The sequence below is a fragment of the Ceratosolen solmsi genome, unplaced genomic scaffold (assembly GCF_000503995.2).
Source record: "Ceratosolen solmsi marchali unplaced genomic scaffold, CerSol_1.0 scaffold70, whole genome shotgun sequence".
NCBI lineage: Eukaryota > Metazoa > Arthropoda > Insecta > Hymenoptera > Agaonidae > Ceratosolen > Ceratosolen solmsi.
Genome location: NW_011948448.1, coordinates 500151 through 514473, shown reverse-complemented (window position 1 = coordinate 514473; position 14323 = coordinate 500151). Strand labels below are relative to the sequence as shown.

The window sequence follows — 14323 nt, the reverse complement described above, 5'->3', positions numbered from 1 at the left end:
TTTACATAACGATTATATACCTAAAAACTTATACTTATTTATTTATTTACTTAATTATTTTTATCATTGACAAACTAAAGACTGATTTACATTAGTATAAGAATAAGAAGGAAAACATTTTTAACAATACCGCAAACTTTGTATTATTTAAATGGTTAATCCGTGTATCGTATTATCTATTTTGTCTATATTTCCTTCGTGTATTATTGCCTATTACTATTTATTAATATTTATTAATTTTTTCCAATACTTTTTCTGTTTCTGATGAAATTCTTTTGTCATTTCAACTATCATTAGGGTTAGAAATAATCGCTTATAATTGATTTAAATTAATATTTGTAATGAAATGTTATTTTAGGTGATGTCATTACCTATGGACATGCTTTCAACTGAAAATATATCCTCCGATGTTTTTCACGGCTGCTTTGTAATATCTTGCACATTGTTTACGTTTCTTGGATTAGTTTGGTTAAGAGAGCAGATTTTACACGCCGGTGGTCCCGATTGGCTAGAAAGAGAGAATGTTCAAGCGCCGCCGGTCGATAATCCTATGCAAGGTGATCAAGTTCAGAATCAGCAGCCTGTAATTCAGCCAGAGGCTCAAAATAATAATAACGTACCACCATTCGTAGATGAACCAAGACCCGAGGAGATTCATAATCATGGTAAATAATAATTTTTCTTAAAATATTTATATTCCATTCTATTATATTAAGAGAATTTTTAATTATAAATGGACTATTTACATTTTCTAAACTAACATAATCGGTGTTTGTTAATGCATTACCATAATAATTGTAATATATAAAATAAAATTAATTAATAAGTTTTTACGGTACATTGTATTTATTATAATTATTATTATAATAGAATTCCTAATAGGAATTTATCATTTTAATAAGATTCTGTTAAATTATCTTTAACATTTCTTTATTACACTTTTGACTAATGCGCTCGATGGGTAGGTTTAAATTAATTTATTACAATGCCAAACTTAATGGATAGTAAAACTAAACTATTTTCTGTGTAACTTTTATCTATCTTTTGGGTACATTGTGCGTTAAAATTTTATTAAAATAATTCCAAGAGGTGCAATTTGACATTTTTACAAGATATAATAATCGAGTCGTATTTCTAATTGTCGTTCCCACTAACAAAGAACTTTTCCCTGATAAACTTTTATTTGTATTCTCTTTCTGCTCCATTTATACACTAATATGTATATATATATATACATATATATATATATATATATATATACAATATTCTTATGTTTTATCGAATCTAACAAGTATGTAATTGTACGTTTGCGTATAAAACTTTCCTGAATAGTATGAGCTGTAGTATTCATTATTTATATTCATATAAATATAAATAACTCATTGATTGTATCAATTATAATGAGACTGTTGCCTTATTTTCTAAATCTTTGAAAAATTTTGTTTTTTAATATAATATTTTTAATCTTTATAATTAACATAATGGTATTTTTTAATAATAAACATTTAATATAATAACAGGAAAATACGCTCATTTGCCATAATATTCAATAATATACCATTAACGATACTTGCTACCTTTTTTCTTCGCAGCAGCTGGAAATCCAGTGGAATTGTTGTTTCGTGCAATGGCCGAGCGTCCTGGGGCGGCGATGGCGGCTCCTCCTGCGCCACCAGCACCGGCACCAGCAGTACCAGCTCCGGTGCCAATAGTCGGTCCTATCCCGGATAACGAGCCCATAAGACCCGACGTCGAGGTGGATCATCATCATCAGCAGCTGCAGCAGCAGCAACAGCAACAACAACAACAACAACAACAACAACAACAACAACAACAACAACAGCAGCAGCAGCAGAACGCTGCCATGGGACAGGAATGGCGAGGCCAGGGCGAGGCCGAGGAGGCTAATTGGAATCCCATGGAGTGGGACCGACCAGCCGAGGAACTCACTTGGGAGAGATTACTCGGGCTCGACGGCTCGCTACTTTTCCTCGAACACGTCTTCTGGGTTATGTCACTTAACACTCTCTTTATCATGGTGAGCCCTAAGTTAGACTTTGCCTAATCGGACATTATTTGGACGCTCATTCAATTCTGTATTCGCTTTATTCGCATTCGACAAATATCGTAATAATGTAACATTTATTTGCTCGTAAGACAGTGTTTAATCCAATGTTTTTCTCCTAATATCACGATTATGATTTTTTGCAGGTGTTCGCCTTTCTTCCCTATCAAATTGGTTATTACGCGATATCGCTGTTGGGTGCGCAAGAGATGGTCGCCGCATCTCATTTCGAAGGTTTGCTAACAACTCTTTGTGGCTATTGCGTTCTCGGCGTTTTCCTCGTGGTCACCCATGCACTTGCCGCCCTCCTGGGATTTCAGCGATTCCAACGTGTGCTCGGTCTAGGCTACGTAATCGTCAAAGTAAGTTCGTCAATCGAGATTGGCATGTCAAGTTTTAATGCACATCTCTTGGCTCGCTACTTTCTCGAGGCCTCCAACATTACCACTAATACTAATAATATGAGTAATTGTCATTTGTTGCATTGCTGTAATCAAGAATCAGTCGTGTTAAAACGTTAAATTTCAGCATACGTAAGTTGTTGCATCGATCGTTTTAACAATCTTAAATAATAATACGCCATAATTGGCGGTGTAATTAATTGGCATCGCATTTGCGAAAATTTCTTTTTAAATTTCTTTTTAAATTTCTGCTATGAGGAAGAATCGACACAAATTTGTGCATCTTTGCAAATTGCGAATCACGAGAAAGAAGCGGCAGAGTCTCGGAGCAGCTCTTTGTAACTTACTGCTGCCTTGTTATGTTAAAAATTTCATCAATATGCCCAGGTCTCGCTGCTGAGTGTCGTGGAAATTGGTGTGCTACCCTTGGTATGCGGCTGGTGGCTAGACATTTGCTCTTTAGCGATGTTTGATGCTACCCTGCGGGATCGCGAATCATCGTTTCGCTTGGCACCGGGAACTTCCATGTTTATACACTGGCTCATCGGCATGATCTATGTATATTACTTCGCCTCGTTCATCCTGCTGCTACGCGAGGTCTTTCGACCCGGTGTCCTCTGGTTCCTCCGGAATCTCAACGACCCGGACTTTTCACCCCTACAGGAAATGATACACTTACCGATATTGAGACACGCAAGGCGTTTGGTCGCGTCCGCAGTCATTTTTGGAACAGCTATATTACTCATGCTCTGGTTACCTATTAAGATCTTGAGATGGACTTGGCCAGGTTTTCTGCCCTACACCGTTACCGTTCAAACCGAGACTCAAGTAAGTCGAAACATTAAAAGTACGTTAATCAAATCTACTCTCACTTTATCCTAAGGCTCTAATTGTTCATCTGGATAGAGGAAAACTATTGACGACGATTTTGTTATTTTTGTAGTCAATCGGTACATCGCGCTAAGCCAATAATTCATTATAAATATATAATGTCTTGAGTGTATTAAACTTTTATTAAAAACTTTTTACAGCTACGATTATTGTTGGCATGGTAAACGAAACAGCTTATATGACGATAATAATCGATTCTTTCTTTTTTTTCTTCTTTACGTGTACAACAATGCCATAGCAGAATAATCATTATTGTTGTTGTAGTACTAGCGATTGTCTTTGTTCTTTTTTGTTTTTGTTTTTTTTTTGTTTTTTTGTTTTGTTTTTTTGTTTTGTTTTTTTTTTGTTTTTTGTTTTGTTTACATTCTATACAATTACGTCGTCAAGGGCCTTCGAATACGTGATCTTGCTTATCAATTATTATATGCACAGCCGTTTGCTGCCTAACACGATATTCTGTAAAACCAATCTCGGTAAAGAGTTGCGACTACTCAGCTTTGCCATCCTTTCCAGATAAGCGAACTCTCGCTAGAGCTTCTCCTGCTCCAAGTGATCCTGCCGGCCTTACTGGAACAGTCGCACACGCGCACTTGGCTCAAAGCCTTGATTCGGGGCTGGTGTCGCGTGGTCGCTTGGATGCTGAATCTTCAGTCGTACTTGTTGCGTGAGCAGACCGACGAGCCAGGACCAGCGGTTATCGAGGAGCCCCAGCATCCGGATCTCGGTGCCGCTCACCAAGCCCTGCTGCAGCGCGAGGGTCCGTTTGGCTTCCAGCCGTATATTAGGCCCAAATGGTTCCCTGCACGGCTCCTCGGGCTGCTGCTTTGCGTGTGCATTTCCCTCATCGTGGCCAGTCTCGTGGCCATGACGTTGCCCGTCTGGATCGGACGCAAAGTTATGGCTCTGTGGTTAGCGGGAGCGCCTGCGCCATTGCCTCCAATACTTCCACCGATGCTATTCCCTACTATCAGTAAGTTAGTTGCTTTACGTCCATCCCCGGCATCACGGATTTCTCATTGTTATAACAGTGTTTATATATACACGCACACGCACATTTCAAATAATTAAGAATTTTTTTTTTTGTTTTTTTTTTGTTTTTTTTTTTTGTTTTTTTTTTGAATCAGTAAATGTAAAAACTAATGTAAACTTTAGATTTTATCGCAATCCTATTTCACGTAATGATGAGTAGTGTCGTAGTAATGAGATTATCTTATAATATTCTTTTCTTCTACAAGTACCGAGGCTTGAAATTCCCATAAATTTCACCCACACATAAAGTGTAGCAATCATATTTCCTTTTAAGCAAGCTGGATAGTAACATTACTTGCAAGACCATGAAAAAGCACAGTACGAACGTGACGTGATAATTTGCTAAAACTATCACTCCAAAGACAAATAGAATTTTACAAAATTGTGTATAATAATTTTTTTTTCATTTTTAATATCATTATCATCATTATCATCATATCCCATGAATATCTACATTTTAATTCTGAGTTTGTTGTACGAAATTCAATGTGCAGCGGAGGGTGTGGAGGCTCTCGCTTTATCAGGTCGCGTCCACGAGATGTACACGATCGCTTGTGGAACGTACGTCTGTTGGGCAGCGGCTCGCGGTCTTGCCCTGGCCGTTTCTTGGCTACCGAGGGGTCGACGTGCCATCCTCGAGCGCATCAAGCACTGGGCCATCATCGGAGCCAAGGCCTTTGTCAGCAGCATCCTTCTCATTGGCGTTATACCCCTGCTCTTTGGTCTGCTACTGGAGCTCGTCGTCGTCGTGCCACTACGGGTCCCTCTTGATCAGAATCCAATTCTTTTTGTTTGGCAAGACTGGGCACTGGGTACGTTGCAAATAACGATATAATCTTTCACGGATGCACGTCGATTCTGTTAAAATGCAGTAAATTCCTACTATGTTGGATAATTGCTGTTCTGATTATCACCGGCTGTTGGATGCGAAAATTTTATTTGCGTAATAAAAGAAAAGAGAAAAAAAGAAGACAACTTTACCGTTTTTTCTTATATTTTACTCTTATGTCGACTTGTTTTTTTTTTTAAGTTTTTTTTTTATTTTTTTTTTTATATTTTTTAAGGAAATACGCGAAGAATGCTCACAAGTTTCTTATCGACGATAAACAATGCTTTAACAGTTTGTACAATCATCCTAATTAATTATAAAGTAAATTTAATTACTTAGTAGCAAACATAAATTAAGAGCTAATTATTCGAGAATTCTACGATAAGGGCCAATTATAGGAGGAGCTGTTGGCTCGAGCTTAATGAAGAAACAGCATTTAGAAGATAAAATTGTATGGATGTTACAGGTGTGCTGTACACGAAGATTGCGACGGCGGTGACGATGATGGGCCCTGAGTGGCGTCTGAAGCTCGCGATCGAACGTGCCTACAACGATGGCATCCGCGAGATGGACTTACGCTTTGTAGTGACGGAGCTCGCGGCCCCCCTCATCTGCTGCTTCGGACTGGCCCTCGCTGTGCCATATGCGGTCGCCTACGGTGTCGTGCCCTTCTTCGTCGCCGACATTCAAATACGAATCCTCATCGCCAGAAGACTCTATCCCTTCCTACTGCTTGTCAATCTCGTCTGCGTTGCCATCAGCATACAAATCAAGCAGTTTAGAAAGCTATACGAGCATATAAAGAACGACAAATACTTGGTCGGTCAGCGGCTGGTAAATTACGAGCATAGAAATAAGCAGCAACAGCAGCAGCAGCAACAGGAGCAGCAGCAGCAGCAGCAGCAGCAGCAGCAGCAGCAGCAACAAGAACAACAAGAACAGCAAGAACAACAGCAACAGCAACAGCAGGCGACGAGCTAACAGATCTAGAGATCACGAGACAACAACTCTGGATTTCTTCGATTGAAGATTAATAGCTTCTCCATTTGAGGGGCCATTCGTTATTCCTGTACTTAATTTCGAATTATCAGCGATTAGTGTATTTTGATGGTGTGAATTAATTTTATCGTTACTATTGCGGTTTTTTTTCTTTTTCTTTTTTTCTCTCTCTCTCTCCCTATTTTAACGAGATAATAACACTTTACAGAAAATTGCGGGTGTTGTTTGATGTAACTGACCTCGTGATAGATATTGTCGGGTGAATTTAATGGTAAAATTTTTTGTTTGAATAACTGATTTGCGTGAGTCCGGAACGTTTACATAATATTAGCCCGATTAGATTACGAAATGAATAATGAAATATACCAATGAAATAGCGCCAGACATAAAATGAAACCCATAAATATATATATATATATATATATATATATATATATATATATATACATATGCATATATATATTTTATCGTGTTTTCAATAAACCGTACAACAAGCTGATAAATTATCACTTAAGCGTAATATAAAATTAATTTAAATCTTCAAAATTATGTAAAAATGTCCTCTTTTTTCATATCTTAAAATGATTTAATTAATTATAGGAATAATTAATTTTAATATCCAATCCTATGGAGTGCATTCGATGTCTTATGGACCAAATCTTCGATCTAAGAAATTTGGAATAATTTTTTTTCTTTTATTCCTTCGTCCCACCCTTACACACCAAAACCACTCTTTTCTTATTAAAAAAAAAAACGGACCAAATCTTCGATCTAAGAAATTTGGAATAATTTTTTTTCTTTTATTCCTTCGTCCCACCCTTACACACCAAAACCACTCTTTTCTTATTAAAAAAAAAAACAAAACAAAAAAAAACAAAAAAAAAACAAAAAAACTTTTGCTATCTTGTTACGAGAGCTATTAATATAATTCTGAGAGTAAAGTTGAATATATAATAATAATAATAATAATAATAGTAATAGTAATAATAGTAATAATAGTAATAATAATAATCACCGACAGATACTGAATATATTTCTACTCTTATCCGTGTCTACCATGACCCAATGAATGCAATGCCAGTGACGTCGTATTAAAAATTTGATCCTGTTATCAACGCTCGGTGTAGATGTCAAATTTTTTGTTCCAATTGGTTTATCATCATGATTTGATGTCGAACGTAATTCGAAATGAGCGCGACTAATCAATTGGATTTATCATGACCAAAGTGCACGTAGTGCGAATCCTCTAGCCTCGCGTTTTCAATAGTAAATGTGACATTCTTTGCTTTATAATTTATGCTGGCGACAATTCACATTTACCAAATTATTACGATTTGACGCGATTCTAGTTGGTCATGGAATAAATAAATGAGTAAATAATTAACAATAATATTTGCTCCATAGTCGCTCTCTGAACTTATGACTAATTAAATGTATAATAGCTAGAGTTATATATGTTCATACATATTGTTTGTGTGCACACATTCACACATCTGCCCACAGCCCCTTTCCGCATACAGAGTAATTAATTGCTTAAGGTAAAATGCGAATAAATCCGAAGTCTGTATTGCAAATCTCCATTCTTGTGTCAATTAATCAATCGACATTAATTTCTTATGTTGGTAAATATAAGTTTAATTTTTCCATTCATTTACATGTTGCAAGTAAGTCGGTATAGGTCATGCAGTAAAATTAGTTTTTGTATGCTTTGTAATTTCCTAATAGCTAAAATGAATTTCATATTCTATAGTGGACGAAAATTAATGAAAATTGATATTAGTAATTTTATTATCCTATCAATATATTGTTGGAATAATAATATTTCGAAAAATATTATATACAAATATATTTATCGAAATAGAATTAGCAAACATTAAAATTTTATTAATTATATTCATTTATTATAGTGTATAGACACAAATCATTTATAAATAATTTTCTAAATATCCATTATTCTATGTAAATAATATTTAAATTAAAAATGAAATATTTTAGAGTAATTTTCGCTATAATATATATATATATATAAATATCAAAATTATAATTTTTTAATATCTTATAACTGTACTATTATTATTTTGTATTTAATGAAAATTTTTTAAATATCAAATGCTTATTTTATATGGTTATTTTATGGGAATTATAACAAATGAAGTTTTCTGATTGAAAGGAATACTTCTATATTGGCCAATTTCAAAATAATAATTTGATTTTAATTTAATTTATAAATAATTTTACTCTCCGAAAGTGTTAAAATAAAATGTATTTATAAATTGAAATTGTTAAATATTAAGAACCATATAATTTACTCCATTCTCCGTAATATTAAGTATTCAAATTAATTAATACTTCATGTTACATTAAATTATTTTGATTTATTGGGCACAATTCCCATATTATTATGTAATTGCATTAAAACTATTAAAAATAAATTTACAATATTTAGGTAATTTAACATTTTATATTTAGTATGTTAATTTATAATCATGCCCATTCTGATTAATTAGAGACTATTTTTGTCATTATTTCTTCGTAAAACGAAGAAATATAACGTTCAAGTATTGCTTTTTCATGATTTTTATTGCAATTTTATTCAAAATATTTTATTCTATTTTTTTCTTTCTTTATTTTCGAGTCATTAGTTTATAAGTTATATATTTGCCCTCTGATAAGCAGTGATGACAATTTAAAAAATTAGTAAATTTCGCACGTTTCTGCTTCTGTAAGTACACTTACAACATTTATTAGCACGATACAATCGATTGTATATCAAAACTTGTATTTATATTATATATTCATAACCAATGTTTCTTTATTAAAAATATTTATTCAAAATTATTATATATATCAATTAAGTATTCGCTTCATTAATTATTTCGTATTTGCATAATTTAATTAAGATTTTGAAAAGACAACTTTGCTAAACGTTTTTAACATACAAGTAAGAAATCGAAATAAAGGTCTGTATTTTGTATATTGTAAAAAAAAAAAAAAAAAAAAAAAAAAATTTAATAATAATATGAATGGTATTTTTATAAACTTATATGAGAGTAATACAATCACAATAATAAATTGTATAAATATAGTCATATATTGTGGTCATTAATTTTCAGATTATTCAGCTAATTAATATAAGCTTTTCCTTCATTTTTATGTATGAATTTTTGTGAAAATGTGAGCATGTACAAACAAGACTAATTTAACCACATATTTATCACCATTTTTAATAAATTTTACAATATTCCTTTAATTAAAATAAATTTATATAATAAAATATTTATTATTAAATTGGTTTCACTGTAATAATTACTAGCTGCAAAATATTATCTATTAAATTCTAGCTTAATTTAGTATGTAAATTGATAAAAATTTTCTCAATAAATCCTCATTCTTAAAATTAATAATGTTTTTTTTATTATTATAAAATGTGATTATGAGCCGAGAGACTTTCATTATTAAATTAATTGTAAAAGTTGATTAAATCTCAATTTACAATACTCTCCTACTCATTTTACAACTGGTAAAGATGATTTCACGTACACGAAATATCTGTGCTTGCTTTGTAATTTTTATATTTAATGTATTAAAAATACTAATTATCTTAAACAAAATTTTATTATTTTAGATAATTTTAGATAGATATTGTAACAATTTTAAGTCGCCTGATTATTTAAAATAATCATATAATGCAATATACTATGGAGTATAATCAAGAATAAAATGTTAGAATTTCAAATATCGAATAAGATTGGTATATAAATTAAATTTAAATTATTATTAGTTCATTTGTTAATGATATCATCATTTCACGAATAAAATTAAACCTTCGTTTAAAGGTATAATTGTTTTTTTTTATTTTTTTATTTTTTTATTTTTTTAATTAAAGCAAAATATAAATAAACTAAATATAAATGTAGTGTATGCTCAAAGAATTGTTATAAATATCAAAATATACGTTGAAAGTCATAAATAACAAAAATTAAAGTTATTTTGTATTTTTAATGATATTATAAATATTCATAATAAAAGTATGAAAAAGAATACGATAAGCTGCATAAGAAAATGTTTTTTTCATTTTTTTTTTTTTATGCACGAATTCATGACAATTCTTTCGTTAAAACTATAAATCAGATATTTGTAATTGCGTGTGTTACTTTTGCGTGAATCATGAGTTGCCATAGATAGCTAAAGAAATTTATAGAAACATAAAAGATTTTTATACATATCCCAAATTCGTTGTATATGTTCGTTGTATAAAAAAAAAAACACGATTGCTTTATGTATTCGAATATTTTTACATTTGAACTTTGAAGCTACTCTGTATGCGGAAAAATTAAAGGACAAATTATATTTTAAACAAAATAATACATAGTTTCACCATTAATTGTCGTCTATGGAAAGCAAGTTTTTATAGAATTTTGAAAGATTAAGTTAACCAAAGGGACTTTACGTTAACATTGTAAATTCTTTACTTTAATATTGTAAATAAAAGAATAAAATAATTGCGAGTCAATACAAATTAAATATTCAAATTCATAATGTTTTAGATATTCTTTGAATGTAACATATATATTAATTATTATAGTTATTTACAATATTTGTACTTTGCTTATTGAAAAATAAAGTCATGTTAAATATGAAATAGCAAATACTTATATTATAATTTATTGAAACAATTTGTTAAAATTAAAGCAATCATTAATCTTTTTGATTGAAAAGATTTGTAATAGTGATTATACGCCCCTTTATAATCATTAAATTATTCTGTCTGGCGAAATAGCATTTATTATCAACAAAAAGATGTACTTTTATTTCCATAAAATATTAACTAATTACGTATAAATTAATTTAATAATGTTGTCTTATAATTACTTAGTCTTTGTGGGATTTTGCACAAAGATAGTTATTACCACGATTATTTTGTACTGAGCTTGTGCAAGGATGTTCATAGTGCTTATAGAATATGATTGATATTGTACTAAATTAATGTGCAGTAATTTTAGGATTTCTCATTGTTAAAAAACAGTCAAAATTTAGTTGATTTTCCAAAGTATTTGAATAGATGATCGAGCAAGCTTGAGTAACTAAACATATATTTCTGATACTTATACATAATTATATTTGTTATATTTGTCAGTAATAAGAGTTCTTTTATAAAATTAGATTATGCACGTAATATAGGAAGTACGTGCGTGCCTGTGGAAAAAAAAGTCAAAAAAAAAAATCATGTAAATGTCTAAACAACACAATACATACACGCATATACACACGGGCGCGCGCGCACACCCGCATTAACAAGTATAATCTAATATTAAATTGGTATTGCTGCAAAATCAAAGAAATTTCAAATATACGCATTAGCAATAATTTAATATTAATTAAGTATAAAAGTAAAGTTTTAAGTGTTTTAATTTTATTTCTACAATATATAATATAAATTTAGTATTGCATTAAAAAATATATCAAATAAATTATTATATTACTTCTTACTGATTTAAATTAATATTCGGAAAAAATATGTAAATATTTTCTCTTTGTAATTCAACATATATATATTATTTTAATTAAATCAAATATATTCGTAAATAATAATATAGCGAACTATTTACTCTGACAATACTGATAGATTACTGTCCTTCTAAAATTTCATATAAACGAAATAAGCATTTACAACTAATATAGTTGGTAATACAATTTTTATTTTATACATTGTTAATACCGCTATCCAGATATTGCGATTTAAATGTTGTTACTGCTAAAAAATTGATGACAAAACACTTCTTAATATGTTATTATAGGTATATATTTATCTACTTTATTATATAATTTAAAATATACTTTATATTGATAAATATGCAAGTACTTAGAAAAATATGTATACTGAAATTGGGATAGAAATTATTAAAGTAAAAATATATAGACATAAACATATTAATAAATTTCAATTGTATATGATATGTTCTTATTATTTAAATAGAAGCTATTTTCAAATATTAGGAATTTCGATCATTATCGTATGCTTCGATTGTTTTATTAAATTTATAAGAAATAAGTAATCTTATATCCACATGTAGAAATATATACAACAATGATTAGTTAATTTTTTAATAAATCCATATTGATTTTTCATTTTAAAGCATTTTAAATAATATATATATATATAAATTTTAATTAAAAGCAATGAGTCATTTACAATTTATCACAGAATAATTTTTATAAATTTCTATAAATGTTGAAGCATTGCTTTCTTAATTGGATCGATTATCCACATCAGCATTCGCCATTCATCGCTATTCAAAAATAGCCGACAAAGTCAATTTTTATATGCCTGGTATTAACCAGCATGTCGAAGCTAATTGTTTTGGCAATATGTTGTCTGTATTGTCAAAACTGCATATTTCGAAGAAGCTTGTCACGCTAATTCTTCACCCAAAGATAAAATACTTTTAAAAAACTTTTATTTGAAATTTACGCGTTCTCGATTGTAGAAGTAAAATTATTTCTATTTATATTAGTTTGTTCAGATGGAATGCAATTATTAGGTGGAAAATGATGCGATAATTCATTATAATTATTATTATTATTATTATTATTATTATGATAATTTATTATGATGAATGTTATTTACTTGAAATACCTAATATTCTAATGATGACATTTCTTAATAAAATATTACGAAAAAACGATTTTTAGCAAAGATTGGTTACTTTTAATCAATACTTTTGCATAATTATGCTTCATTAAGCAGATCCAGATCATTTAGCGGTGGCTTTTGCTATAATGTTTATTCATGATATTCATAAATCTCTTGGCTGAAAAGAAGCAGATCTATCATAATTTTTATGAGATCTTACATCAGTTTTTCGACGAATTGTCTTTAATATACATAATAACAGCTGTACAGGCTTTCTGAATAGTAGAAAAGCGATTTATCTTTCAGATTTACATGTAACCGTAATTAAATGTCCAAATCTTCGATTAGTACGATCTTTTAAACCGATAATTACTTCAAAAATTTTCACTATCTTTTAAAGATATATAGGTATTTTGTTAAAATCTGCGACTTATACGACTATTAACCCATAATTATGTTGACTTTATCAAGCTCTTGAGCAGCTATTTTAGCTTTTTTCTTATTATTACATTAATTATTAGTAATCGTAAAATTGTCTTTTGTTTTCTTTATGTTCTTTTGAATTTTTAACATTATTTCGAGAATTTTTGCTTACGATAGACGTATGCTGCTCTGATTTATTATTAATATCAACCTTCGCATTTTGTACATAACGGTTATGTTTTAGTTTTTTTTTTTTTTTTTTTTTTTTTTTTTTGTTGTATTTTCTATAATTACTCATATGTTATTACGTATAATCTTACAATTATTTAATTATATTTTGATGACAAAATTTTATTTTTACTTTTAGTTGCAAATGTATTTATTTTTTTCTTTTTTTCTTTTTTTTCTCTAAACAAAATCATTCAATTATGAAGAATTATTATACACGATTGTTGTTTTAAAACATTTTGTTCAATGACTTATGAAAAGTTGCATTGTATTTTATAATTGTATTATTATTTATAATATTGTTAGTAATAATTGTATTATTTAAATAACATGAGGTAAATTTTTTATTTAAATGCATTTTCTTTAAATTGTTCTAATTATTCTCATAACTTCATTGGAATTTGAAAGGAATGCCTATAAAGATATGGCTTGTATGCGAAATCTTTATTGTTCTAACATAGAGACTATAGAAGAAATATGTATATTTAATCGTGTAGGAAAGATATCATAAAAACTTATCTTTTTAATTGAAAAAATAAAAATAATTAAAAGGCTGAATTTATAATATAAATCTTATTCTTATTAAAATGAAATTTTTACATTTTTATATTTTTGTTGGTTTTTTTTTATTTCATTAACGAATAATAAAAAAGTATATCATGTTTATAATTGAGAATTAGCATTTCAAATTTACTGAAGTTTAAGTAAATACAAGTCACACAAGTATAATAATGTATCTTCTTCGGTGAAATAAGTGTCCTATAAAAAAATTAAAATTCACCAAGGTGGTAAGACCTCAATTAGCTCGTTCTTCAGTATTATTA

At 29.8% G+C, this 14323-nt stretch overlaps 1 protein-coding gene across 1 annotated transcript in view; it reads left to right on the top strand.

Annotated features, from left to right (window-relative positions):
- MARCH6 (membrane-associated ring finger (C3HC4) 6) overlaps positions 1-6383 on the top strand; it is a 7504-nt gene extending 1121 nt beyond the window's left edge. The window contains exons 3-9 of the mRNA XM_011504770.1: positions 359-665; positions 1593-2038; positions 2212-2427; positions 2854-3294; positions 3871-4327; positions 4881-5198; positions 5682-6383. Of these exons, the coding sequence (XP_011503072.1) occupies positions 359-665; positions 1593-2038; positions 2212-2427; positions 2854-3294; positions 3871-4327; positions 4881-5198; positions 5682-6196 (2700 nt within the window). The 3' untranslated portion in view covers positions 6197-6383. The remainder of the gene's footprint in view (positions 1-358; positions 666-1592; positions 2039-2211; positions 2428-2853; positions 3295-3870; positions 4328-4880; positions 5199-5681) is intronic.
- Positions 6384-14323: the final 7940 nt, after the last annotated feature.